The sequence below is a fragment of the Crotalus tigris genome, unplaced genomic scaffold (assembly GCF_016545835.1).
Source record: "Crotalus tigris isolate CLP2741 ecotype Arizona unplaced genomic scaffold, ASM1654583v1 scf7180000017690.20705106771:4171800, whole genome shotgun sequence".
Taxonomy (NCBI): domain Eukaryota; kingdom Metazoa; phylum Chordata; class Lepidosauria; order Squamata; family Viperidae; genus Crotalus; species Crotalus tigris.
In genome coordinates this window covers 195323-217500 of record NW_024096569.1, presented here as the reverse complement: position 1 = coordinate 217500, position 22178 = coordinate 195323, and the positions used below count along the sequence as shown (strand labels likewise).

The window sequence follows — 22178 nt, the reverse complement described above, 5'->3', positions numbered from 1 at the left end:
TTCTCGTACGCTCTCTAGTTTGGGCCCATTCCTACAACGCCCGAAACCCAGGTTAAAAAAAACCCAAAGCCACAGCAGTCGCCTGGATTGATTGCCGCCAGACATAGGAGGTCTCTGCAAGTTTGGGCTTCGCCACGTGGACCCACCCACTTTTCCCTTCTTCCTTCGCTTCCCATTTTCAGTTCCGACTGAAGCTGCGGGCTCCATTACGGCTGTAAATCGGACACCAGCTGTAGCCGGGGTTGGACTAGACGGCGTGCAAGAGCCCTCTAGCTTTGGCCAGTTCCTACAGCGCCCGAAACCCAGGTTTAAAAAACAAAGGAGCGCAGGGTCTTCCCGCATTTCCATCACTTAGATCGCAGGTCAGGGATGACTCTTTGGCAGCTACAGAGCCTGAATCTTTTTCAAGGACGCCAGAACAGGTGTGAATTTGAAGCAGACGGTTCCCATAACAAAGTGAGCTTGTTGATATGGACGACGTAAGACGGGGGGGGGGGTGTTGTCTGGGGAAATTATTGTTTAAGTCTATGAACTGGTGTGAGAACCTCAGAGTTAGTTTTGCTTCGACACACCCATGCTGTGTATTCAATAAACAGTAAGATTTTCGGAGACGGAATGAGCCCGGAGTTTTATTTGGATTCTCTTGCTGGATGTTGACACCCCAGCGGTTTTGGGTTCCTCATGGACCAATCCACGTTTCTCTTATTTTTTCCCTTCCCATCTTGCACGCTCACTCTCCAACTCCAGGTCTGCCCCCACGCTTCCTCCCCCCCTGTGGGCATGCATCCCCACGTCCCAGCTCGTTTGTGTGACACACTCACCTTGCATGCCCAGGATGCTGACCAAGAGGATCAGAACGGCACAGAACACCGTCAACACCAGACGGAGACGGTTGGTGGGACAGACGCGCCGGGAAAAAGACTTCGACAACGGGAAGTCTGTGTGAAGAGAAGGATGTCCTGAAGACCCTCACCCACTCGCCTTTCAAGGACCAGAAGTGGACATTCGCAGGGTGGGGGGCTTTCCCCGGAAAAACAAGTGCAAGAATCTCTGAGACACCCATCAAAGGGGGGTACTTTCTGGACTTGCAGCCCTGACTAGACCTCGGGACCATAACATGGCTCCCCCAATGGAGGAGATTGAATTGGAATTGGAATTACAAATAGAATTTTAAGAAAAAATTAGAATTATTAGAATTAGAATTATTAGAATTAGAATTTTAGAATTAGAATTATTAGAATTAAAATTATTGGACTTAGAATTATTAGAATTAGAATTATTAGAATTAGAACTAGAATTAGAATTATTAGAATTAGAATTATTAGAATTAGAACTAGAATTAGAATTATTAGAATTAGAATTTTAGAATTTTAGAATTAGAACTTTAGAATTAGAATAGAATTAGAATTAGAGTTAGAGTTAATTAGTTAGAATTATTAGAATTAGAATTATTAGAATTAGAATTATTAAAATTAGAGTTAGAATTATTAGAATTAGAATTATTAGAATTAGAATTTTAGAGTTAGAATTAGAATTATTAGAATTAGAATTTTAGAGTTAGAATTAGAATTATTAGAATTAGAATTTTAGAGTTAGAATTAGAATTATTAGAATTAGAATTATTAGAATTAGAATTATTAGAATTAGAATAGAATTATTAGAATTATTAGAATTAATAAGGTCCCTTCCAACTTTACTATTATTATTATTATTATTAATTTTAGAACTTCAGAATTAGAATTTTAGAATTAGAATTAGAATTATTAGAATTATTAGAATTAGAATCAGAAATAAACTGGAAGGAACCTTGGAGGTCTTCTAGTCCAGTCCCCTGCTCAAGATCTCCAGGTTTCCACCCTATCAATCCACCTTCCCCCCCCACACACACCAATACCCACACCCAGCGCCTGTACGTGATTTGAATCCGCTTCCGGGTACCTTTTTCAAAGTGTTTTTCATACTCTTCCTCCTCTTTTCCAGGCGGGAAGTCCTCGTACGTCTCGGCCGTAGTGGGGGGCTCCGAAGCTTCCATGCTGGGGAGAAAGGGGCAGAGGTGGGTGGGTGGGTGGGTGGGAGGGAGATACTGGAGGGGAGGGGGAGGCAATGGGGAAGGGGCCATCATGGGGCACATGGGGGGGGTCTGGAGATAGGGACCAAGTCTCTGCGGACCAGAATCTTTCAACCTTGGCCACTGGAAGATGGGTGGGCTTCAACTCCCAGAATTCCCCAGCCAGCGCATGCTGGCTGGGGAATTCTGGGAGTTGAAATCCACCCATCTTCCAGTGGCCAAGGTTGAGGATGCTGATTTGCAGAGATAGCTTCTCCTCTCAAAAGAAGCAACCTGACTCTCCCCCCCTTAACACAAGGTCTCTTCTTTAGCTGTAACTTGCTAAGAGTCATTTTACTAGTCCTCAGTTTACAACGATTCATTTAGTGACCGGCGCCGGAAAAAGGGACTCGTGGCTGTTTTGCAGGCTGACAACCATTGCAGCAGTCCCACCCCACCCCCCAGTGGCCACGTCATCCAAATTTGGCCAATGACTCCGCTTTACGACGATGTGCCCAGGGGGGGTGTCCCGTGATCCCCTTTGGCGACCGTCCGACTAAGCAAAGTCAATGGGGGGGGAGCAGGATTCGTTTAACGACCGTGTTTCACTTAAAAACTCGTCAAGGAGAGAAGCAAGCTGGAACTAAGGAGAGACTTCCTGACAGCGGGGAGAATTGATCCGTGGAACCGCTGGCCACTAGATGTCTTGACTTTCTCCAACAATGCAGGTTTTGAAGAAGAGATTGGACAAGCGTTTGTCTGAGATGTAATATGGGGGGGGGTTGAGCAGGAGGAAGGAAGGAAGGAAGGAAGGAAGGAAGGAAGGAAGGAAGGAAGGAAGGAAGGAAGGAAGGAAGGAAGGAAGGAAGGAGAAAAAGAGGGAGGGAGGAAGTAAGAGGCAGAAGGAAGGAAGGAAGGAAGGAAGGAAGGAAGGAAGGAAGGAAGGAAGGAAGGAGAAAAAGAGGGAGGGAGGAAGTAAGAGGCAGAAGGAAGGAAGGAAGGAAGGAAGGAAGGAAGGAAGGAAGGAAGGAAGGAAGAAAAGGGAAGGAAGGAAGGAGATGGAAACAGAGGGAGGGAGGGAAGGAAGGAAAGAAAGAAGGAATGAGAAGAAGAGGGAGGGAGGGGAGGAAGGAAGGAAAGAAAGAAGGATGGAATGAGAAGAGCGAGGTAGAAAGTAAGACAGGCAGAAGGAAGGAAGGAAGAAAAGGGAAGAAGGAAGGAAGGAAGGAAGGAAGGAAGGAAGGAAGGAAGGGAGTAGGAGGAAGAGGAAGGAAGGGAGGGAGGGAAGGAAACAAAGAAGGAGATGGAAAGGGAGGGAGGGAGGGAAAGAAGGAAAGAAAGGAGGGAATGAGAAGAAGAGGGAGGGAGGGAAGGAAGGAAGGAGAAGAAAAGGGAAGGAGGAAGGAAAGAAAGAAGGAGATGGAAAGGGAGGGAGGGAAGGAAGGAAAGAAAGAAGGAGGGAATGAGAAGAAGAGGGAGGGAGGGAGGGAGGAAGGGAGAGGGAAGGAAGGAAGGAAGGAAGGAAGGGAGTAGGAGGAAGGAGGAAGGAATGGAGGAAGGGAAGGAAAGAAAGGAGATGGAAAGGGAGGGAGGGAAGGAAGGAAGGAAAGAAAGAAGGAGGGAATGAGAAGAAGAGGGAGGGAAGGAAGGAAGGAAGGAAGGAAGGAAGGAAGGAAAGGAAGAAGGAGGGAATGAGAAGAAGAGGGAGGGAGGGAGGGAGGGAGGGAAGGAAGGAAGGAAGGAAGGAAGGAAGGAAGGAAGGAAAGGAAGAAGGAGGGAATGAGAAGAAGAGGGAGGGAGGGAGGGAGGGAGGGAGGGAAGGAAGGAAGGAAGGAAGGAAGGAAGGAAGGAAGGAAGACTGCCTGGTTGAGACTGAGACCACCCTGAAAACCCACTCTCTACCATGTGAAGACTTCCTGCTTCAGTATACTACGCAAACAAAGGCCCTGAGCTTGGTCCTAACTGAGCAGGGGGTTGGACTAGATGACCTCCAAGGTCTCTTCCAGCTTTATTATTATTATTACTATTACTATTATTCTAGAAGACCTCCAAGGTCCCTTCCAGGTCTTTCATTCTGTCAGTCCCCCCGAGGCCACTCTCCCTTGGGGACCGGGTGGAGGAAGGTGCTGACCACCCCTTTGGCTACTCACTTGACCACTGACGTCGCCATGCTGCCCTTCTGCCCCCGTCTCTTCCTTTGCGGGACCTTGCAGGCCGGGGTCAGCCAGAACTCTCCGCTCTCCCAGCCTGGGTGAGGACGCAGCCCTGGGCAAAGTTTGGCCACAGCGAAGGTCCGTGGCCCAATTTCATCCCCCGCCCACCTGCCTGGCGGCTACGAAAGCGGGGCCGGCCGGAGGAGGCCGGACCAGGTTGTGGAGTGGGCAATGGGATCCTTTGGGTCCTCCCCCCCATCCCTCCCCAGGGGACCTTTGCTCCGTCAATATTATCTCTGCCCAGAGCGGTGGAGTGCACCGTTCGCTGGATAAACGCTCCGCAAACTGGCGATGGGCCAGCGTTGCTCCACCTTGGAGGTGGGTGGACTTCATTTCCCAGAATTCCCCCAGCCAGCAAAAGGATTCTGGGAATTGACATCCACCCGTCTTCAAGTTGGCGAGGTTGAAAAACATCCCTGCAGAAGTGGACCTTAAGGAAGGTGGGATGGGATGGGATGGGATGGGATGGGATGGGAAGGAAGGAAGGAAGGAAGAGAAAGGAAGGGAGGGAGGGAGGAAGCAAGCAAGGAAAGAAAGAAAGAAAGAAAGGGAAGGAGTAAGGATGGAAGGAAAGAAGGAAGGAGATGAAAAGGGAGGGAGGAGGGAGGAAAGGAAGGAAGGAAAGAAAGAAAGAAAGAAAGAAAGAAAGAAAGAAGGAGGCAATGAAAGAAGATGGAGGGAGGAAAGAAGACAGGCAGGAGGAAGGAAGGAAGGAGATGGAAAGGGAAGGAGGGAGGGAGGAAGGAAGGAAGCAAGGAAGGAAGGAAGGAAGGAATGAAAGAAAGGGAAGGAGGAAGGATGGAAGGAAGGAAACAAGGAAGGAGATGAAAAGGGAGGAAGGAGGGAGGAAAGGAAGGAAGGAAAGAAAGAAAGAAGGAGGCAATGAAAGAAGATGAAGGGAGGAAGGAAGGAGATGGAAAGGGAGGGAGGAAGGAAGCAAGCAAGGAAGGAAGGAAGGAAAGAAAGGGAAGGAGGAAGGATGGAAGGAAGGAAACAAGGAAGGAGATGAAAAGGGAGAGAGGAGGGAGGAAAGGAAGGAAGGAAAGAAAGAAAGAAAGAAGGAGGCAATGAAAGAAGATGGAGGGAGGAAGGAAGACAGGCAGGAGGAAGGAAGGAAGGATGGAAAGGGAGGGAGGGAGGGAGGAAGGAAGGAAGGAAGGAAGGAAGGAAGGAAGGAAGGAAGGAAGGAAGGAAGGAAGGAAGGAAGGAAGGAAGGAAGATTGCCTGGTTGAGACTGAGCCTACCCTGGAAGCCCACTCTCTACCATGTGAAGACTTCCTGCTGCAGTATACTGCGCAAACAAGGGCCCTGAGGTTGGTTCAGCCAACCACGGTCTGATCAAACCAGGGTTCCACCCCCTCCCCCCCCAGCGAAGAGTTCCCTCTAGCTTAGCCTCTTTCCCTCTCTCTCCCCATCCTCTGCCCCAGCATCCTCTCGCTTGCCCTGTTGATTTTCAGCCTGCCACCTCTTGCTGAGTGGGCGGGGCCAGGGCTCATTGGGGAGTGGCTGGCCCCAAACAGCCTCCACCTGCCATCCTTTCCCTGGCTGGGCTGAGTCTCTGGGACCAGCCATGGCTGCCTGCTTCTTTCTCCCCTTGTTGGCTCTCTTCCTGCGGGGGTGCCCTGCCCGGCTGCCCACTGATGCCCACCCCCCGGTGCAGGTGGAGTGTGGGCCCCACCGGATGGTGGTGACCGTCCACCGGGACCTCTTTGGGCTGGGGAAGCTGGTGGAGCCCACGGAGCTGGCTTTGGGGGCTGCTGCCTGCCCTCCATCCAGGCTGGAGGCTGCGGCAGGGACGGTGGTCTTCCAGGTGGGACTCCACGAATGCGGCAGCGTGGTGCAGGTACGCCCGTCGAGGGGAGGGGGGCTCTGGGAGGAAGAAAAGGGGAGGATGGTGGGGTCTGGAGAGCTGCTACCAACTCTGGGGGACACCCTTACACCAGGCTTTCCCAACCGTGACCCACTTGGAGATGCCTGGACGTCAACTCCCAGAATCCCCCAGCCAGCTTTGCAAAGCTGGCTGGGGGATTCTGGGAGTTGACGTCCAGGCATCTTCAAGTGGTCACGGTTGGATTAAAGCAGGGGTCTTCAAACTGGGCCCTTTGATGACTTGTGGACTTCAACTCCCAGAATTCCTCAGCCGGCGTGAGGGAACTAGGACCCTTTGGTGACTTGGGGACTTCAACTCCCAGAATTCCTCAGCCGGCATGAGGGAACTATGCCCCCCTTTAGGACTTGTGGACTTCAACTCCCAGAATTCCTCAGCCAGCATGAGGGAACTAGGACCCCTTGATGACTTGTGGACTTCAACTCCCAGAATTCCTCAGCCAGCGTGAGGGAACTAGGACCCTTTTATGACTTGTGGACTTCAACTCCCAGAATTCCTCAGCCAGCGTGAGGGAATTAGGACCCTTTGATGACTTGGGGACTTCAACTCCCAGAATCCCTCAACCAGCGTGAGTGAACTATATCCCTTTTATGACTGGTGGACTTCAACTCCCAGAATTCCTCAGCCGGCGTGAGGGAACTAGGGCCCTTTGATGACTTGGGGACTTCAATTCCTAGAATTCCTCAGCTAGGCACTTCCTGGGTGAGGAATTCTGGGACTTGAAGTCCACAAGTGATCAAAGGGCCCAGTTTGAAGACCCCTGGTTTAAAGAAAGTTTCTCCCTGGAAACCACTTCTGGACTTTTTGTCTTTGAGGTGGGAAAAAAATAAATAATGAAACTTTGATTTGGGGTTTTGCTGATTAGGAAGGCCTAGTGTTCTAGACTAGAAATGGCTAGTATATATGATGATATTTATATATTTATATTTCTATTATATACAAGTAAAAAGCTGAGGTTTTATGTTGTTGTGACCTTATTCTACTGCCCCCAAAGCAGCCAATGCTTTTCTTTCTCTTTTATCCTATACTGTTTTCTCTTCCCCTTTTCCCATCTTCCCTTCCCCTGGTTTTCACTTTATTATTTTGATACGCTAATAAAATATTTGAAACCAGGAGAAACCCAGTCCTGACCCAACCGCTCACACAGTTTTCCTGGTCGCCCCGTTTTCCAGAGAGTTGGCACCCGCGCCTTGTGGGTCGGCGGGTGCCGCCTGCACTCGCCCCACGGCCAAACCGACCTGGCTCCCCTCTTTTCAGATGACCCCCGACTTCCTGGTCTACCAGACGCAGCTCTTCTACAAGCCCTCGCTGGCTAGCCACCCGGTCATTGCCCGAAGCCGCGGGGCCACCATCGGTCTGGAGTGCCATTATCCCAGGTGACGGTCAGCCCTGGCTAGGCCAGGTTGGGGGGGGCGGGAATGGCAGGTGGGGGAGTGGCCTCTACCCATTGGGGTCTTGCTCCTTGCGGCAGTTGCGGAAGGCTGGAGCTGCTCTAGAGAGGTTGACTCAAAGGGCTGGTTAAAGGAGGGAGGGAGGGAGGGAGGGAGAAGAGGAAAGAAAAAGGGAGGGAAGGAGGGAGGGAGGAAGACAGGTGGAAGGAAGGAAGGAGATGGGAATAGGAAGGAAGGAAAGAAGGAAGGAAGGAGATGGGAATGAGAAGAAGAGGGAGGGAGGAAGGGAGGAAGGAAGATGGGAATGAGGAGGGAGGAAGACGAGGGAGGAAGGAAGACAGGCAGAAGGAAGGAGGTGGGAATCGGAAGGAAGGAAAGGAAGGAAGGAAGGAAGGAAGGAAGGAAGGAAGGAAGGAAGGAAGGAAGGAGATGGGAATGAGAAGAAGAGGGAGGGAGGAAGGGAGGAAGGGAGGAAGGAAGATGGGAATGAGGAGGGAGGAAGACGAGGGAGGAAGGAAGACAGGCAGAAGTAAGGAGGTGGGAATAGGAAGGACGGAAGGAAGGAAAGGAAGGAAGGAAGGAAGGAAGGAAGGAAGGAAAGAAGGAAGGAAGGAAGGAAGGAAGGAAGGAAGGAGATGGGAATGAGAAGAAGAGAGGGAGGGAGGAAGATGAGGGAGGGAGGGAGGGAGGGAGGAAGATGAGGGAGGAAGGAGATGGGAATAGTTCCCTCACGCTGGCTGAGGAATTCTGGGAGTTGAAGTCCACCAGTCATCAAAGGGCCCAGCTGGAAGATCCCTGGATTATCCGAAGCACAAGGTTGCTGTGACATGTGAGGCCATCATGAATCAAGAGAGCTGGGTGGGAGGGGAGATAAACTGGACCCCCCCCCTTTGTTCCTTGTCTCTGTTCCTTGCAGGAAAGACAATGTGAGCAGCCAAGGCCTCCGTCCCACCTGGGTCCCCTTCGAATCCACGGCGTCGAGGGAAGCAAAGTTGGCGTTCTCCTTGAGGCTGATGAACGGTAAGGCAGCCCGGAGAGGACCAAAGGCTGGAGGGGTTCACCTGGGGAATTCTGGGAGGGGAAGTCCAGAGCCCTGAAAGTCGCCAAGGTGGAGGAGCGCTGAGGAGAGTTGCCCCCCCCCTTGTTTGAAACTTCCCCGTTGGCCAACCCAACCGGCCAACCTGAGCTTGGTTGACCATCTAGGGTGGACCTCTGCTGAGATCTCCTGGGGCTGCTCTCCATTGGGGGGGTACGCTTCCATGCCAACTGAACCCCCCCCCTCCCGTACTGTTGGCGCAGTGGTTCTCCACCTGTGGGTCGGGACCCCACTTGGGGTCGAACGACCATTTCACGGGGGTCGCCAAACGCAGTCCGCCATTTTTTCCCCCCCTTTTCCTTAGCTGTGCTCCTCCCTTTTATTCTATTGGCTTTTGAAAGCCAATCGAAGAGACTCTCTTGAATAGAGTCTAATTCTATTGGCTTTCGAAAGCCAATAGGAATTGTCCAGGCTGTCTCTGCCCTGCTGAGCCCGCCAAAAGTCCCCTTCTGCAAACGGTGCTGCACCAGTTGAGTAGTCCTCGACTTACGACCGGTGGAGTAGTCCTCAACTTACGACTGGTTGGGGGTCGCGGCATTCAAAAGGTGGAGAACCACTGTGTTGGTGTGTTGGTAGCCATGGTAACCGAAGGTGGCCCACTCAACCGCAGCTTTGTGCCTTTCTTGGCTCAGATGATTGGACGGCCGAAAGAGCTTCGGACCGCTTCCTGCTAGGGGAGCCCTTGCACCTCCAGGCCGATGTCCAGGCGGAGGAGCACCTGCCCCTGAGGCTCTGGGTGGAGAGCTGCAGAGCCGGCTTGAGCCCCAGGCCCACCTCCGGGCCCCAGTATGACGTCCTGGGGGCCAGCGGGTAAGAGACGCGGCGTGGGAAAGGCTCCCCTCCGGAGACTGTGGGTGCTCCACAATGGAGGTTTGTGAGAAGAGACTGGACAGCCATTTGGGCAGGATGGTATAAGATCTCCTGCCTCGGACAGGGGGTTGGACTAGATGACCTCCGAGGTCCCTTCCAACCCTAGGATTCTATGATCTCTCCCTCTCCCTTTCTCCATCCATATCTATCTATCTATCTATCTATCTATCTATCTATCTATCTATCTATCTATCTATCTATCTATCCATCCATCCATCCATCCATATCTCTATCTATCACTTTGTCCCTCTCCATCTATCTGTATCTATCCATCTATCTATCCTTTTCCATCCATCCATCCATCTGTATCTCTCTCTTTTTCCATCCATCCAGCCATATCTATCATCTATCTGTCTCTCTGTCTGTCTGTCTATCCATCTATCTATCCTTCCATCCATCCATCCATCCATCCATCCATCCATCCATATCTCTATCTATCACTTTGTCCCTCTCCATCCATCTGTATCTATCCATCTATCTATCCCTTTCCATCCATCCATTTGTATCTCTCTTTTTTATCCATCCATCCATATCTATCATCTATCTATCTATCTATCTACCTATCTGTCTGTCTGTCTATCCATCTATCCTTCCATCCATCCATCTGTATCTCTCTCTCTCTTTTTATCTATCCCTTTTCCCTCTCCATCTATCTGTATCTATCCATCTATCTATCCCTTTCCATCCATCCATCTGTATCTCTCTTTTTTCATCCATCCATCCATATCTATCATCTATCTATCTATCTATCTACCTATCTGTCTGTCTGTCTATCCATCTATCCTTCCATCCATCCATCTGTATCTCTCTCTCTCTCTTTATCTATCCCTTTTCCCTCTCCATCTATCTGTATCTATCCATCTATCTATCCCTTTCCATCCATCCATCTGTATCTCTCTTTTTTCATCCATCCATCCATATCTATCATCTATCTATCTATCTATCTATCTATCTATCTATCTATCTATCTATCTATCTACCTGTCTGTCTATCTATCCATCTATCCTTCCATCCATCCATCCATCTGTATCTCTCTCTCTCTCTCTTAATCTATCTATCCCTTTTCCATCTATCTGTATCTATCCATCTATCTATCCCTTTCCATCCATCCATCTGTATCTCTTTTTCCATCCATCCATCCATCCATCCATCCATACATCCATACATCCATCCATCCCTATCTATCTATCTATCTATCTATCTATCTATCTATCTATCTATCCATCCATCCATCTATCTAATCTATCTATATCCCTATCTCTCTTAATCTAAAAATCGATCATCCATCATCTATCTCTATCTATCTATCTCAATCTATCATCTATATATCTTTATATCTAGGTCTCTATATCTACCCATTTTTCCTGGATGGTATAAGGCCTCGGGGCCCTGGGGGTTGGACTAGAAGACCTCCATGGTCCCTTCCAAGGGCTCTCACCTTGCAAGGCTTGAAGCCACCTGAATCTCCCTCTGGGTTAGTAGGGACCACAATTCCCAGAGTTCCACTGTAGCTGGGAATTCTGGGAGTCGTATCTTTAATTGGGAAGAAATGGCGGCTGGTTCTTCCTGCCAAACCGCAAGGGGGAGTCCTGGACTTAGGACCACAATTGAGCCCCAAATTTCCGTTGCTAAGCGAGACAGTTGTTAAGTGAGCCTTGCCCCAATTTACGACCTTTCCTGCCATGGTCGTTAAGCGAATCCCTGCGGTTAATTGAGAAACACGGTCGTTAAGCGAATCTGCCAAAGGGGATCGCGTGACCCCTCTGGGACGCTGCGACCATCGTAAACATGAGTCAGTGGCCAGGCAGATGAATTCTGATCACGTGACCGTGGTGGACGCTACGACGGTCAAGTGTGAAAAACAGCCCTAAATCCCTTTTTCCAGAGCCATTGTAACTTCGAACGGTCACTAAATGAACCGCTGTTAAGTCGAGGACCGTCTCTACTCTGGGTGGGAGGAACTGGGGGGTCTTGCTAGCAGCTGATACCCCCCCTCTCCCGCAGATGCCTGCTTGACGGGCGGATAGACGGGGTCTCGTCCGCCTTCCTCGCCCCGCGGCTACGCCCGGAGACCCTGAGGTTCACGGTGGATGCCTTCCGATTCACTGAAGAGGCCCAAAAACTGGTCTGTCCTGCTGTGGAGGATGGGTTGGGGGGTGGTGGGCAGAGGGCTCCTGTGCCTGGATGGATTCTGCTCATTCACACACACACACACACACACACACACACACACACACACACACACACACCAGGAATTGCAACACTTGGGGGCTTTTTAGAAAGCTCCAACCCAATTCCCACCCTTTCTCTCTTCCCTGAAGATCCGAAGTCCACCGTAACGGCCCACTTTCTAGGACGTATTAAGCCATGATTCCCAGGCTAAGCCAGTGTTTCTGAAAATTAACAACTTTAAGATGAGTGGACTTCAATTCCCAGGATTCCCCAGTCAGCAAGATTTACCTGCATTCAGCAGGGACAGAGCAAGAACAAACATGGCTAGACTATCCATGTTTTTTGCGAGGGGGGTTGATAACTTTCTTAATAGATAGTGGGAATGCAGGAGACATATCTTGACTTCCGCAAAGTGGGAAAAAAATAGTTGGCTGGGAAATTCTGGGAGTTGAAGTCCCCACGTCTTAAAGTGGCCGAGTCTGAGTAACGCTATGTGAAGCCAAACCCAGATCAACTAAATTATAGTATAGGGCAGGGGTAGGCAACCTTGGCTCTTTTATGACTCATGGATTTCAACTCCCAGGCTGGCTCAAGAATTCTGGGAGTTGAAGTCCACGAGTCCTAAAGGGGGCCATAGTTCCCCCAGGCTGGCTCAGGAATTTTGGGAGCTGAAGTCCATGAGTCCTAAAAGGGACATAGTTCCTCCATGTTGGCTCAGGAATTCTGGGAGTTGAAGTCCACGAGTCATGAAGGGAGCCATAGTTCCCCCAGGCTGGCTCAGGAATTCTGGGAGTTGAAGTCCACGAGTCCTAAAAGGGCCATAGTTCCCCCATGCTGGCTCAGGAATTCTGGGAGTTGAAGTCCACGAGTCATGAAGGGGCCATAGTTCCCCCATGCTGGCTCAGGAATTCTGGGAATTGAAGTCCATGAGTCCTAAAAGGGTCATAGTTCCCTTATGCTGGCTCAGGAATTCTGGGAGTTGAAGTCCAGGAGTCATCAAGGGAGCCATAGTTCCCCCATGCTGGCTCAGGAATTCTGGGAGTTGAAGTCCACGAGTCCTAAAAGAGCCAAGGTTGCCTACCCCTGGCCTAGCGGGTATCTCATTTGCCTGGCACACGAACCCCGTTATAAAAATTGAGCCCTTCAGTTTGTTTGTCACTCTGGATTTTCCTTGAACAATGACGCTCAGCTGGCCGGGGAATTCTGGGAGTTGAAGTCCACCCCCCTTCAAATGACAAAGGTTGAGAGATACGCCTTTATGGCGAGGGAGGAAAATGTGGATTTTAAAAATTCCCTTTTTTTTCCAGATCTACATCACCTGCCGCCTGAAAGTCACCCCAGGAGAGCAACCTCCGGATGCCTTGAACAAAGCCTGTTCGTTCGATGCAGCCAGCCATTCGTGAGTGCGCCCTGGCCCAACACGCGTCGTCTTCTACTTACGACCCCATTTCCATCGCTAAGCGAGACGGTCCTTCAAGTGAACTTTGCCTCGTTTTACGGACTTTTTGCCACCGTGCTTGTGAAGTTAGGAATGCGGGGGTAAAGGGAGCCTGGCTGCCTGATTGCTTGCCAGTCGGTCGCCAAAGGGGGCATCCCCTGACCCCCCCGGGGGAACGCGGCGACCGTCGTAAATCCGAGTCGGTTGCCCAGTGTTGAATGTTGATCGCGTGACCCTGGTGATTGCTGCCACGGTCGTTAAACGTGAGAAACGGTCATAAGTCACTTATTTCTGGGCCGGTGTCGCTCTGAGCCGTCACTAAAGGAATCGGTGGACTGCCCATATTAGCCCAGTTCAAGGGGGCCTGGTCTGTCCCGCAGTTCTGTAAGGGCGCTGTGGGAGTTGTAGCGCGGCACCTGTAAAGAGCAGTGGGTTGCGGGGTGGCTGGGAGACCCCTGGGAATCTTAGCCTCCCGCCTTGCAAGGTCTATCACCTTCCCTTCTCCGGGGTACTCACCGGTTGAGGGACTGGAGCAAGGGTTCCCAACCCCCTGGGGGTGCGAGACGATATTCCAGGGGGTGCGAAAATTATAGTGTAGAGGCCTAATTCGTTGCTGCTATTTTGCATTTTGGCAAGGGGTGGGAGAATGAGGACCCAGATTGTTGGGGGCAATGTAAATATATATATACATTGCTTACAGGTGTACACCGCTTAGAGAGTGCTCGCACTTAAAGCGGTATATAAGTCTCATAAATAAATAAATAAATAAATATGTCCGAAGCATTGGGGAGCCCTGGAATAGAGGCTGGGTCTTCTTCTACAGCCAGCTGTTTTTCCTTCCCCCCCCCCGGCAGGTGGGTCCCTGTGGAAGGACCCAGTGCCATCTGCAGCTGTTGCGAGACCCAGAGCTGCAGTGGGGCAGTGGAGGGGCCGGACCCCCAAGGCTCTGAGAACGGAGAGATCCCCTGGCAACGGAGCTTGACAGGTAAAAATCCGACGGGATGGTTTCCGGCTTCTGCATTTGAAGTGAGAACAGAATACAGCTGGAAGGGACCTTGGAGGTCTTCTAGTCCAGCCCCCTGCTGGAGCAGGAGACCCTAGCTAGACCATTTCAATCAATCAGAATAGAGCTGGAAGGGATCTTGGAGGTCTTCTAGTCCAGCCCCCTGCTGGAGCAGGAGATCCTAAACCATTTCATTCATCAATCAATCAATCAATCAATCATTCAATCAATCAATCAATCAGAATAGAGCTGGAAGGGACTTTTCCAGCGTTGGCAACTTTTAAGATGGGTGGACTTCAACTCCCAGAATCTGCTGGCTGGGGAATTCTGGGAATTCTGAGAATTGAAGTCCACCCATCTTAAAAGTGGATAAGTTCCTCCTTCTGTTATGTAGTCAAGATGGATGGTGATAAGTATTTACACGTTACTTATATGTAAAGGTGGTAGGTCTATACATAGGTTGTGTAGCGCATGCTTACATGTGTGTTATGTATGTGTACACTTGGAGAGCAAGCAACTAAATTTCATTTTTAAATGTGTGCCGTTGTGCGTACAGTAAAAAATGACAATAAGGATAATCTAGCTATAACAGGGGTCTTCAAACGTGGTCCTTTGATGACTTGTGGACTTCAACTCCCAGAATTCCTCAGCCAGGCAGTGCCTGCCTGAGGAATTCTGGGAGTTGAAGTCCACAAGTCATCAAAGGACCACGTTTGAAGACCCCTGATCTATAAGCTTGAGAAACAGTGCAGTTGAGGGCAGCAAATTTTACACCAGGGGTCTTCAAACTTGGCCACTTTAAGACTTGTGGACTTCAACTCCCAGAATTCCTCAGCCAGCATGCCTGGCTGATGAATTCTGGGAGTTGAAATCCACTCATCTTAAAGTTTCCAGCTTTTTTTTTTTTTTTTTTTAAAGGTTTAGACCAGGAGTCTTCAAAGTCGGCCATTTGATGACCTGTGGACTTCAACTCCCAGAATTCCTCAGCCAGCGTGCCTGCCTAAGGAATTCTGGGAGTTGAAGTCCACAGGTCATCAAAAGGCCAAGTTTGAAGACCCCCGTTTTACACAATTTTCTTTGCTGCTGCCCTCTGGTGGCCATTTGTGGTTCTGCAGCCCTTTTCTAAGCACTTAAACAGCCAATGTTTGCTGGTTTCCGCCCCCCACATCCCACCCCACCCCACCCCAAAAAAAACCCATTGTACAAAACACTCCTTCTCTAAAGGAACCAGAAGAATGGAATAACAGAATTGGAAGGGACCTTTGGAGGTCTTCTAGTCCAACCCCCAAACTGGGTTTCCAGTTTCCAAAGTGGAGCATGCTAAGCCAGATCAAACCCAAGGTCGGGATGGTTGAACGGAGAACGCTTGCAGGAATTGGGTACAGCTAATCCAGAGAAAAGAAGGATCGGGGGTGACATGATAGCAGCGTCCCAATTTGTAAGGGGTTGCCCCCCCAAAGAAGAGGAGGTGGGGTCCCCCTATTTCCCCAAAGCCCCTGAAGGCCGGACAAGAAACAACGGATGGAAACTCATCAAGGAGGGAAGCAACTTGGAATTAAGGAGAAACTTCCTGACATTAGTCGACGGAACTGCTTGCCACCAGAAGGTGTGGCTGCCCCAACCCTGAAGAGAATGGACAATCATTTGTCTGAAATGGTCTAGGGTCTCCTGTTTGACGGGGGGTTGGACTAGATGACCTCCAAGGTCCCTTCCAGGCCTGTTATTCTGTTATTCCTTCCTTCCTTCCTTCCTCCCTCCCTCCCTCCCTCCCTCCTTTCTCCAACACTGGAAGTTTTTAAGAAGAGACTGGACAGCCCTTTGTCTGAAATGGTGTAGGGTCTCCTGCCTGAGCAGGGGGTTGGACTAGATGACCTCCAAGGTCCCTTCCGAGTCTCTTATTCTATTATTCCTTCCGTCCTTCCTTCCTTCCTTCCTTCCTCCCTCCCTCCCTCTCTTCTCCAACACTGGAAGTTTTTGAGACTGGACAGCCATTTGTCTGAAATGGAATAGGGTCTCCTGCTTGAGTTGGCGGTTGGACTAGATGACCTCCAAGGTCTCTTCCGAGTCTCTTATTCTGTTATTCTTTCCTTCCCTCCTCCAACACTGGAAGTTTTTAAGAAGAGACTGGACAGTCATTTGTCTGAAATGGTGTAGGGTCTCCTGCCTGAGCAGTGGGTTGGACTAGATGACCTCCAAGGTCCCTTCCAGGCCTGTCATTCTGTTAAATCTCCATTTCGTGGTGCTCTCTCCACAAAAACCTGCTTTGGCTGCAGTTGGGTTCCTTTCAGCCGGCTAGGCTGAAATTCAAATGGGGAAGCCTGGGGGGCAAGGGGGGGGGATAGCTCTCCCCGTTCTTGCCAGGGGTCAGGGCTGAGAGTCCAGAAGGGAACCGAGGTAGGGCTCAGCTCAGGCTCACCTTGTTGTGTCCGCAGTGGAGATGGCCGGTCCCGAGGTTGCTCTGGCCGTGGGACCCCTCTTTGTCTTGGACCCTCAGCGAGGAAATGGCGCTCAGTCTCCTGGAGAGCCGGCCGAAGAGGAGATGGCGATGGAAGGTGAGGGGGTTCCTCTCCTTATGAGCACTTGGGGCTTTCAGGAGGGTCCCGTGACACAAAAGGCGTTTCCTGACCACGGGGTGTGGGGAAGAGAACTTGCCGGACAGTTTCACTTCTCCGTGGATTCTCGGAGATCCGCATCAATCACTTTTTCTGGAACTCTATTTCTGACTCAGCGCTGGTTCCTCTGAAAGCACTTTCTTCTACCCGTTTGGGGACATAATAATAATACTGATGATGATGATGATGATCATGATGATGATGATGATGATGATGCATTGGAAGATCTGCAAAAAATATCATTTGCCTGTAAGCAAAAACTGGTGAGATCATAAAATAGAGAAAGTCATAGAAAATGATAAAGTTAAACTGCTCTGGGACTTCAGAATTCAAACAGACAAGCACCTGCAACATAACACCCCAGACTTAACAATTGTCGATAAGAAAGACAAAAAAGTCTGGATAGTGGATGTGGCAGTGCCTGGAGACAGCAGAATAGACGAGAAAGAACTGGAGAAGATAACAAAATACAAAGACCTACAAATAGAAATAGAAAGACTGTGGCAAAAGCAAGCAAGGGTAGTACCAATAGTCATAGGCTCCTTGGGTGCAATCCCAAAACAACTGGAGCACCACTTGAACACCATTGGCATTGACAAATTCGCTATTAGTCAATTGCAAAAGGCGGCCTTATTAGGAACTGCTTCCATCCTGCGACGATACCTGTAATACCATCAAACATCCACATCTGCCTATACCAGGTCCTGGGTAAGGACTCGATGGGTAGACAAAATGCCAAATCCAGTCTGGACATCTGGCTGACTATGCGATGATCCATAATAATAATAATAATAATAATAATAATAAATAAATAATAATAATAATAATGATAAAATTAAACTGCTCTGGGACTTCAGAATTCAAACAGACAAGCACCTGCAACATAACACCCCAGACTTAACAATTGTCGATAAGAAAGACAAAAAAGTCTGGATAGTGGACGTGGCAGTGCCTGGAGATAGCAGAATAGAAGAGAAAGAACTGGAGAAGAATAACAAAATACAAAGACCTACAAATAGAAATAGAAAGACTGTGGCAAAAGCAAGCAAGGGTAGTACCAATAGTCATAGGCTCCTTGGGTGCAATTCCAAAACAACTGGAGCACCACTTGAACACCATTGGCATTGACAAATTCGCTATTAGTCAATTGCAAAAGGCAGCCTTATTAGGAACTGCTTCCATCCTGCGACGATATCTGTAATACCATCAAACATCCACATCTGCCTATCCCAGGTCCTGGGTAAGGACTCGATAGGTAGACAAAATGCCAAATCCAGTCTGAACATCTGGCTGACTGTGCGATGATCGATAATAATAATAATAATAATGAGGAGGAGGAGGAGGAGGAGGAGGAGGAGGAGGAGAAGGAGAAGGAGAAGAAGGAGAAGAGGAGGAGGAGGCATGACAGAGTAGTAACAATGATGCATTGGAAGATCTGCAAGAAATATCATTTGCCTGCCAGCCAGAACTGGTGGGATCATAAAATAGAGAAAGTCTATTTAAAGTCAGCTTTAACAGCTGGGGAGGAACTCTGCACAAGGCCGAAACATTTGGAGGAAGCACATGCCCAATAACGCCAAGGCAGCATTTTAACCGTTGGGGTGGCTGAGTGCACAGGGAGGGTTGTCGATGTCGGGAAAATGTCACACGGCGTCGGTTACCGGCAGCCAAAGCTTTGCATTCCGATTCCTGAAAAGCTGGAACAAAACGATAGCTGCGATGGCACTGAAAAAAGGGACTTTAGAACTTTTTTTCTCTTACGACCGTCACGTGATCGAAACGCAAGACGCTTGACCACTGACTCATATTTATGACGGTTGCAGCGTCCCGGGGTCACGCAGTCCGCTTTTGCGACCTTCTGACAAGGCGAGTCAGTCGTCACTCATTTCTTCCGGTGCCATTGTTAACGCCAAGCGTTGTTAAGTTGAGGACTGACTGGTACTGTAAAGTGATTTGTGTACATCTAACCGTTGCTCCTTCCTCTCCTGGTAGAATTGATCCCAGCCGTGTCAAAGATAACCCACCCCCCCTTCAGAGAACAGTGGGGGTCTTCCAAGGTCCCAGGGGATCCGAAAGACCACTTGGGGCTCTCTCTGGAAGGTAAGTGGCTGATAAGCCCGGGGGGGGTCTCTTCCCTTGGCCCACTTTACGACTTATAGACTTCAACTCCCAGGATTCCCCAGCCGAGCACATCCGTTCCGTGCGGGTTATTTTTTCACTTTATAACAGGGGTCCTCAAACTTGGCCACTTTTAAGACCGGTGGACCTCAACTCCCAGAATTCCCCAGCCAGCCCCTTTCTTGGAGGAGGGAGCTGGGGCAGGGGAGGACGTGCAATAGGGCAGGGGTCTCCAATCTTGGCAACTTTAAGACTGGTGGACCTCAACTCCAAGAATTACCCCGCCAGCATACTCCTTGTGGCCCTGCTTACTCTCTTAGAATCCCTTCCTCTCCAATCTCTCTGCTTTAAGGGATAGGTGAAAAAAAAGCAGGCATGGCTGTCTCAGGAATTCTGGGAGTTGAAGTCCACAAGTCTTAAAGGGGCCAAGGAGGGAGACCCCTGGGATAAGGAATCCTAGCCATACTGGCCCTCTGTTTTCTTCCAATGGGCGCCTTCCAGTCGTTGGATCACAAAGCCAATAATTCCTGGGGGGAGGAGGGTGATACAGCGCCCTCTTTTGACTTCTGGAAGGGCCTCCAAAATGCCATCAGGGAAAGAATCAGCCTCACGGCCTCTGCCTTGGTTTGCTCTGGCGAGGGGGGGGGCATTTATAATAGAATAGAGCTGGAAGGGACCTTGGAGGCCTTCTAGTCTGACCCCCTGATATGGTGACCAAAACTGGCTGCAGTATTCCAGGTGTGGCCTCACTAGGGTTTTACAAAGCGGTACTAACACTTCGCGTGATCTTGATTCTCTGCCCCCGTTTATACAACCCAGGATTGTGTTAGCTTTTTTGGCTGCTGCTGCACACACCTGACTCACGGTCAAGAGATCGTCCACTAGGACTCCGAGGTCCCTCTCACAGTTGCTGTTTTTGAGCCAGGCCACCTGATCTGACGGGGCCACTACCTTGGGTTGGGCTAATGCTTCTTCCCTCTTTGCAGCTTTTGTCCAGCAAGGCCCCATCTTCTTCACTGGGGAAGAAGGCGGCTCCGGTTTTGGAGACCCGACGGAAGCCGTCACAGGCAGCGTCCGTCGTAAGCAGCCGATGGTCTCCTTGCCCCAGCGAGCAACTGCTCTGGTATCTACGTTGACACCGGCTCGTCAATCAAAGGCCCACTTTTCTGCCACAGAAAGATCAGCGCTGGCAGTCAAGGCAGAGATTCTGCCCAGCCCCCTGGAAGACACGGTTGCCTCCACTGCTGTGAAGCTCCCCAAGGAAGCACTAAACATGGCAGCCAAAGGTCAGATGGTCACAGCCAAAGAAGAGTGGTGGAAGGATTTGGCCTGCCAGGGGAGGGAGTTTTTAAACAGAATGATAGAGCTGAAAGGGACCTTGGAGGTCATCCAGTCCAACCCCGTGCTCAGGCAGGAGACCCTATACCATTTTAGACAAATGACCTGTCTCTTTTTAAAAACTTCCAGTGTTGGAGCATTCACCGCTTCTGGAGACAGCTTGTTCCACTGGTTAATTGTTCTAACTGTCAGGAAGTTTCTTCTTAGTTCCAGGTTGCTTCTCTCCTTGATTAGTTCCCATCCGTTGCTTCTTGTCCTGCCTTCAGGCGCTTTGGAAAATAGCTTGATTCCCTCTTTGGGGCAACCTACAGCTTACACTAGGGGTAAACTTACACCCCATATTTTGCAAGTCATGCAAGTCCAGTTGTCTTGGTCAGGTCAACAGACTCTGTGTAACGTGAGAAGCCTCTCACTAACCTATGGAAAGTCCTTGTGCTAAATTTGCAGTGTTTCTCAAACTTGACAAATTTAAGACCTGTGGACTGCAACTCCCAAAACTGCAATTGCAGTCCAGAGGTCTTAAAATTGCTGGCTGGGGCATTCTGGGAGTTGCAGTCCACAGATCTTAAAGTTTAGAATAGAATAGAGCTGGAAGGGACCTTGGAGGTCTTCTAGTCCAGCCTCCTGGTTTTAGCAGAGAGATTTATTGTGCAGGTTCAGAAGCAATAGCAACAAGCAATTCTGAACCCCGAGGGCAGGTTCAGACTTCAGTTTTATATTTTCCTTTTCTCAGGAACAAAGGAATACACGTTGTAATACATTAGGTTCGTTTCTCACGGGTATACAATGGAGAGTTTGCTACATACATTGTATCCATGTATAATGCGCATTAGGTTAGTCACATACTACTAACACAGCACTATTTCAGTAATTATGCAGACACATCATTATTCTAGTGCAGTGTTTCTCAACCTGTGGGTCGGGACCCCATTTGGGGTCGAACGACCATTTCACGGGGGTCGCCAAACAACGCAGTCCGCCATTTTTTCCCCCCTTTTCCTTAGCTGTGCTACTCCCTGTTATTCTATTGGCTTTTGAAAGCCAATAGAAGAGACTCTCCTGAACAGAGTCTAATTCTATTGGCTTTCAAAAGGCTGTCTCTGCCCTGCTGAGCCCGCCAAAAGTCCCCTTCTGCAAACGGTGGTGCTGCACCAGTTGAGTAGTCCTCGACTTACGACCGGTTGAGTAGTCCTCGACTTACAACCGGTTGGGAGTCGCGGCATTAAAAAGGTTGAGAAGCACTGTTCTAGTGATTGTTCATTATTCCACATTAATATCGTGACCAAAACTGGCTGCAGTATCCCGGGTGTGGCCTCACGAGGGTTTTATAAAGCGGTACTAATACTCCGCGTGATCTTAATTCTGTGCCTCTGTTTGTGCAACCCAGGATTGTGTTGGCTTTTTTGGCTGTTGCCGCTTGGCTCAAGCACTCATTCTTGGGGTTCGGACACCCCACAAGCTGCCTCTCTCTCTCTCTCTCTCTCTCTCTGCTTCTCCTCCAGACGGGAAGCCAGTGCCGGGCTGGCCGTTGCTGCTGTTGCCGACGGGCGCCGCGGTGGTGGCCCTGCTGTCGCTCGTGGTCTGGCTCCTGGTCCGAAGACGGCGCCGAGGAGGCCTCCCGGGGGCATCGCCCGTCAGCCTGGAACTGCAATGCAAATAAAATTGGGATTGGTTTCGCATGCCTGGCCTTGTGTCTTCTGGGGAGGGCGCTGCCCGGGCACTGAGGGGGCACCCCGCAAGAGGAGGCCCAGTGCCAGGCAAGGGAGTTGCAGAGCCCCCTCGAGCAGGCCTGGCCTGGCCGTTGGGGCTTCTGGGCAGGCGGAGGGGGCAGTGCCCGTGCCAAACAGGGTGCCAGCCGCGCAGGGCCCCGAGGTGAGGAAACGGGGTTGCTGGGCAGCCAAGGCCCAGATTCCCGCTCGGGACTACAACTCCCGGCATTCCTTTGCCCGCCCCCATATACAGGAGAGCGCAATCCCGTCGTGCCCCGCGCGA

At 50.1% G+C, this 22178-nt stretch overlaps 3 protein-coding genes across 4 annotated transcripts in view; 2 read left to right on the top strand and 1 right to left on the bottom strand.

Moving 5' to 3' along the window:
• Positions 1-16672, bottom strand: part of LOC120305672 (asialoglycoprotein receptor 1-like) — a 23677-nt gene extending 7005 nt beyond the window's left edge. The window contains exons 1-3 of one of the 2 annotated variants that reach the window (XM_039337862.1): positions 16535-16672; positions 1939-2033; positions 822-938 (exon numbers count right to left, since the gene is read on the bottom strand). In XM_039337862.1, coding sequence (XP_039193796.1) covers positions 822-938; positions 1939-2032 — 211 coding nt within the window. In that variant the 5' untranslated portion in view covers position 2033; positions 16535-16672. Of the gene's footprint in view, positions 1-821; positions 939-1938; positions 2034-4197; positions 4443-16534 lie in introns of those variants that run through there. The other variant, XM_039337861.1, reaches the window with a different exon arrangement.
• Positions 9500-13080, top strand: LOC120305639 (POM121 and ZP3 fusion protein-like). Its single transcript, XM_039337814.1, has 3 exons — positions 9500-9505; positions 11484-11681; positions 12985-13080. The coding sequence occupies exons 1-3, from the start codon at positions 9500-9502 to the stop codon at positions 13078-13080; spliced, it is 300 nt and encodes a 99-aa protein (XP_039193748.1).
• Positions 16538-22178, top strand: LOC120305681. The gene is made up of 4 exons (XM_039337872.1): positions 16538-16670; positions 18723-18830; positions 19835-20134; positions 21689-22178. Exons 1-4 carry the CDS (start codon positions 16556-16558, stop codon positions 21844-21846), a joined length of 681 nt encoding a protein of 226 aa, XP_039193806.1. The 5' UTR covers positions 16538-16555; the 3' UTR covers positions 21847-22178.

Excerpts from the sequence above, each read along its gene's own strand:
- LOC120305639 (XM_039337814.1), top strand. Across the intron at positions 11,682-12,984 it reads GTGGTGGGCAGAGGGCTCCT|ATCTACATCACCTGCCGCCT; the intron begins GTGCCTGGATGG and ends TTTTTTTTCCAG.
- LOC120305681 (XM_039337872.1), top strand. The coding sequence starts at position 16,556 with ATGGCCGGTCCCGAGGTTGCTCTGGCCGTGGGACCCCTCTTTGTCTTG. Across the intron at positions 16,671-18,722 it reads AGAGGAGATGGCGATGGAAG|AATTGATCCCAGCCGTGTCA; the intron begins GTGAGGGGGTTC and ends CTCTCCTGGTAG. Across the intron at positions 20,135-21,688 it reads ACTAAACATGGCAGCCAAAG|ACGGGAAGCCAGTGCCGGGC; the intron begins GTCAGATGGTCA and ends CTTCTCCTCCAG.